Genomic DNA, 5,877 nt, shown 5'->3' with positions numbered 1-5,877 from the left:
CGAAAAACAGCAACCACCAAAAAACCAAACAGTCAGATCACCAGTGAGTAGGTGTGGAAAGGCAGGGCCCAGTAGCCGCTGGCCCGGCTAAAGGTGGGGGCAGTGTAGAACACACTTGTCTCTCCATTCATGCTTTCCCTTTTGTTTACACTTCCTCGGGGGCTTTCTAAAATGACTTTGTTCACGCTGCCTCCCGTCTTCATTGGCTGGGATGCATGCGGGGTTATGTGCACTGGCAGGGAGGGAGGGCAGGCCTCTAGAGATCAGCCCCAGGAATCCACTTAGACGCCCGCCACCGCCGTCACCCGCATCGCAGCGTGTCTTCTCCCTCGGCCATCGCTTCTGTGTCCCTTGCTTCTCTTTAAAAAAACAAAACCAAACCAAAAAAAGTCAGAAAGGAAAAGAAAACAGAAGGCAGTTCACTGCAGTCCACTCCGGAAAGCGCCTTATTCCTCCGTCCCCAGCTTCTTCCCCTGTCTCTGCCCTCTCTGGCTCATTCCCTTGAACTTGACGCTGAGCTCTCTCTCTCTCTCTCTCTCTCTCCCTCACACACATGCACACACACTCACACGCGCACGCACACACACACACACACACACACACTGCTTTTTCTATTTCTCTCTGCTGTAATTTTATACCTCCCTCCCATGACGTCTGGGGCCTGGGGTGGGGGTGGGGGGGAGGGAGGGAGGGAGGGACCGGCGCACGCAGCCCCTTTCGCTGCACGAATGTTAATGTTTTAAACAGGCACCGGAAAAGCCGAGCCCATTTGAAAATACTTTGCGAGTCCTCTCGTTCGACGTGGTAACTGAACTTTTTTCCTCCCCCCCCACCCCTTTTTCCCTCCCCTCTTGGAGTCACTCCTGCTACACGTTGGCTGTTTTTCTGGAAAGTTACTCGGCCGCCGAGCCCCCTCCCTGCGGCTCCCGCAGCCCCTCCGCGCGTCCTGGCCGGCTGTCAGTGCGCGCTCTCCCGCCGGCCCGCGTCCCGGGCCGCTCCCGGGCCAGGCCTGGCCGCCCGGGGCGGGGCGGCGGGCACTCCCGATCGCGGGGATCGCGCGCCGTCCGGCCGCCAGTCTTCGCGGACCAGTCTGGAGGGAGTCGGGCCGGCTGGAGCTGAGAGCGGGACGTGGAAACATGGTGGCGCTTTCCGGAAGATCGAGGGTGCCCTCTGGCGAGGCCCGGCCGCCAGTGAAGACCGGCCTGGGCGGCCGCGAGCCCGGAGGACCCGGGCTGGGCGGGGTGGGAGTGGGGGGGCCGGGGATGGGGGTGCTGCGGGAGAGGAAGACCACACCCGGCGCCCGGCCGGGGGAAATCGCCGCGCTCGCCACGTGCGCCTGTCCCGCGCACCGCTCCCGGATCCCGGAGGCCCGCAGGGCACCGAGGATCGCCGAGCGCCATACGGCCACCGTCCCCAGCCCATTTCCCAGATGGTTGAGGGGATACTTGCTCTTCCCACCCTGAGCTGCAGGCCTTCTACCCTGAGCAGCTGAGTGGGTGTCTTCCCTACACACACACACACACACACACACACACACGACTTGTGCCTGACCTGACCAATTTTTCCCTCACCCAATTTCCAAGCCTCACTCTAGCCTCCATGGACTCTTCCCAAGAAGCCTGTTTTCCTCCACAAATTGAACGTTAATGTAGCTCCAGGACAGATGAGGAAACTGAGGCACAGAGAATTTGGGGTTTTGTTTTTCAAGTCACAAAGAGTGAGACAGGATGTTGAACACAGGTTCTCTAGTTACTGTAGACATTATTTTCATTTGCATATGAAGAACTAATGAAGAACCCTAGGTGTAGATTTGCTTGGAAAGTTGTCAGCCAGATCCCAGTGGCTCAGGACTGTAATCCTACCTTCTCAGGAGGCTGAGATCTAAGGATCTAGGTTCAAAGCCGTTCAAGCCAACTCAGACAGGAAAGTCCCTGAAACTCTTATCTCCAATTAACTACCAAAAAGCCTAAAGTAGAACTGTGGCTGGGCTCAAGTGGTAGAGTGCTAGCCTTGAGCATAAAAAAAAGCTCAGGGACAGAGGGCCTAAGCCCTGAGTTCAAGCCCTAGGACTGGCACACACACACACACACACACACACACACACTCACAAGGGATTTGTCTAAGGTCACATAGCTAGTAGGTGGCAACACTGGGGTTTAGGCCAAGGAAATCCATTGCCAGAGTCTGTGCACTTAACCCCTATACTATACTGCCTCTATTTGAGAAATGGTTTTGATATTTGTTATATGCCAGGCATATTCCAGGTTCTGTGGATAAATCAAAACACTCCCTTTCAGGGAGCAAAAAATTAGAGGCAGTAGTAAGGCAGCAGAAGAGGCAATAAATGAAATGAATACATAAATTATATATATGATAAAAGGTAAGCGACAGTGAAAAGTAAAGCAGGAAGGGGGACAGAGACTGCACGGTTGGAGAAGAGGAGTGTTGTGATTTAAAATAGAGTGATCTGAGGAAACTTTATGGAAATCCTCAAACAAACACTTAATGAGTGCAAACATTGCAGAAAATTTCCCCTTCTACAACATAGAAGCTCCACTTCTATTAAATTAGAGTTTCTTGAGATGGGGCCTGACATCTGTATTTACAAATACAACTCTCCTATGATTCAGGTGCTGGGCAAGGTTTGGAAACCCCTGTTACATGCTCTTAAGATTTGGAGCAATGACTCTTTCACCAGATTGTTGTCTAATAGAATATTCTTTCTGAGATGCAGAATGATTGAGCAAGAGACTTTAGAAGCAATTTTGAAAGTTAATTATAGATCCAGAGTGGCTCTGTTCTGCTTACACAGAGACTTGTTAGCAGAGCTAGAATGAGAGGTCAACTCCAGTGATTCTCAGGCCAGTATGCTCCTCATTAGGCATAGGAACACAGAATTCTGCTTAGGAAACATGTAGAGTGAATGATTGGCCTGAATAACTTAATGGGTGCGTAATAAATGTTTGCCATTCTGTTTTAGGAGTACCATTACCACTTCCAATCCTTGCTTTTAACCTGTGAAAACCTAGGCCTTACCCTCAGCATGATATTGGAGATATTGTTCATTTTCAAGGTCAGAGCCCATCTTTGGTGAGTTACAGTGACCAGAGCCTGGATCTAACCCATTTGTGTTGACTTAGGGACCTCACCTGGTAAGAGTCAATGAAATTTGAACTTGACTGCCACAAGGCTGGGAGTTTGTGGCTCCTTCCCCTCTATTAGCATAAGAGAATGGTTGATACCTACTAGTATGAGCTAGAGAAAAATGCTTCACTAATAACTGCTGTTATTAACTGTTACTCTGGCACTTATCACGAAAGTTCTTTTCATAAAGCTATCTCAAGTGCCTCAGTGTCTTGCTTTGCACTTACAGCTGTATATAAGCAGGGGTACAGATGGTACAAATGCACACAGTCCCTAAGACTTAACTTTTTCCCACCGTCTCACAGGAGCAGCAGTGAGTTTTGATATGTTTTTTAAAAATGTGTGGGAAGTCAAGCAAGGTAGTTTAGGAAAGATGTGTTTTAAAATAACAAAAAGCTGAAACAAGGATACAGGTTGACCTACTGTAACAATGAGATGTACAAACACTATGTAGAAAACGAACTTTACAACTTGGTGGGGGGGGGAGAAAGGGGTTGGGGAGGTGGGGAGGAAGGGGATGGTGGGAAAAGACAAAGAGGGGGGTAACACTGCTCGTTACCTTGCTCACGTAACTGTAACCCCGCTGTACAGTATCTTTACAATAAACAAATAAAAGAAAAAAAAAAACCGGGAGGGTTGGCACGCGGAATCCAGGTGTGGCGTGGCGGGCCCTTTAACTATTGGGATGGAAGGGCGGGTCGTCGTCAGGAACGCGTCGGGTCGCTTGGTTTCCAGGAAGTGACGTCAGAAGGCCGCCGCGATGGAAGACTTGCTGGATTTGGGCGAGGATGTGCGCCGGGACTCGGCGTTCTCCGTGAGGACGGAGGAGGGGAACTGGGGTTCCGGAGTAAGCGGGTGGGGAGAAGCGACCCCGTCGGCCCGGCTCCCCGGAGGCGCCTCGGTCGCGGGCCGGCGGCCCCGCAGCGCTCGGCGGCGGCCCGGCCCCGCGGCCTCTCGCCCCGCCCTCGAGGCTCCCGAGGCTCCGGCTGGCTTTCCTGAAAACCTTCAACACGTAGGGAAACACGGGGACCGCGGGGGATTTCTGAGCCGGGGGCCCCCAGTGCGAGCCTGGCGTGTAACCGCCGGCTCCCGGGGTGACGGGCGGGAGCGGCCTGGACCCGACCCTCGCGCCTGCTCCCCATCCCGGGGTTTCCCTCGGGGCTGCCCTGGTCAGAGCTGCCAGGCTCCTGGGCGCGGCGAGGAGGCCTGGGGGAACGTCTTTTCCTCCCTGTCAGACCCGCACCCCCAGGGAGATGGGGGTAGCCTGATTTTCATGGTTGGAAGTCATCGAGATTTTTGAACGATTTATAATGTAGCGGAGAGATTAGGCCCCGAAGTCATATGGAGTATAGAATTGTTACAAAGCTTAAAAAACACACACACACACACACAACGCGTAATTCCCCCCACACAGACACACACACACACACACACACACACCCCCCCCCCCAGCCTCAGTTTCCTGGGGCCTGAAATGGACATGCTGCTGTGAAGACGCATACATGGAAAGCACTTAATACAGTGCTAGATGTGTGTGGATTTACCTGAAGAGCTTAGCTGTGGTTGCCTCCAAGAGCTGTGATTGGCCCTAGGATAGCCAGTAAATGACAGAACTTAATTCCAGACATGAATTCACAACTCCTGTCAGGCCTCTATAACTTGGGTTGTGTGTGTGTGTGTGTGTGTGTGGTTTTTTTTTTTTTGCCAGTGACTGGTTAGGGCTTGAACTCTGGGCCCGGGCTCTGTCCCTTAGCTCTTTTGCCCATTACTATACTCTGTTACTTGAGCCACATCTCCACTTCAAGCTTTTTGGTGTTTAATTGGAGATAAGAGCCTCAAGGACTTTCCTGCCCCGCTAATCCTCGGATCTCAGCCTTCTAAGTAGCTAGACTTACAGGCATAAGTCACCAAGGTATAACCCTTAAAATTAGTCAAGATTGTAGTCACTAAAAGATTGGGCCTTAGTATCTGCTGTGAAACTTTGCAAGTGTTTTAAAGTTGTGGAATAGCATTGGGTGTCTTCTCTCCAAGGGACAGAGAGGAACACCTCTCCCAGGGATGGGCAAATTAGAGAATGAAGCAGGCTATTTGACTAAGGAGAATATGGAGCTTATCTGGCCTTTCTGATACACGAACTTTTCTACTATCTATCTGAGGATATGGCTATACTTGCTCATTCTTTTCCATAAATGTATATTGAGCCCTACTCTGTCATTCATTGACCTAGCTGATAGAGAGACAGCAGGGACCAAAACATGGGTCTTCTGTCCTATTAGAAGAAAATAGGCAATAAACAGACAGTTTTCAAATCATATAAATTAGGTTTAAGGTGTTTTGTGTTTTATTTTTTAAATTTTTATTTTTTAACCTGTGGCCCTTTTTTAAAGACAAGAGTTTCAAAATGTTTAAAACCTTAAAACACATGTCAGTTGTTAGAGCTTTAGTAAACAGCAATTAGAGGCATCTTTGAGATTTTAACACACTATATGTCATATATCATATTTAGATACTACAACAAATGGAAAAGGGGAGCCTTGGGTGAAGGTATAGAAGTGTCTGCCTTGAGAAGAAAAGGAGTTGCCTATTATCAGGAATATTTATTTACTTGCAGAAATGATTCATCTGCTCAATAAGCTGCTTCTTTTCTCCCCCACCCCCCCTTTTTTTTTTGCCAGTTGGTCCTGGGCCTTGAGCTCAGGGCCTGGGCTCTGTCCCTGAGCTCCTCTGTGCTCA

The 5,877-nt window shown here is 50.3% G+C and overlaps 1 protein-coding gene across 1 annotated transcript in view; it reads left to right on the top strand.

Moving 5' to 3' along the window:
- The first annotated feature begins 3,890 nt into the window (after nucleotides 1-3,890).
- Ift43 (intraflagellar transport 43) overlaps nucleotides 3,891-5,877 on the top strand; it is a 75,309-nt gene continuing 73,322 nt past the window's right edge. The window contains exon 1 of the mRNA XM_013014188.1: nucleotides 3,891-3,958. Within this exon, the coding sequence (XP_012869642.1) occupies nucleotides 3,905-3,958 (54 nt within the window). The 5' untranslated portion in view covers nucleotides 3,891-3,904. The remainder of the gene's footprint in view (nucleotides 3,959-5,877) is intronic.

This window comes from Dipodomys ordii, unplaced genomic scaffold (assembly GCF_000151885.1).
Source record: "Dipodomys ordii isolate 6190 unplaced genomic scaffold, Dord_2.0 Scaffold2, whole genome shotgun sequence".
Lineage (NCBI taxonomy): Eukaryota > Metazoa > Chordata > Mammalia > Rodentia > Heteromyidae > Dipodomys > Dipodomys ordii.
Note: the sequence above shows the minus strand (reverse complement) of the source record. Positions and strands in the feature narration are given on the sequence as shown.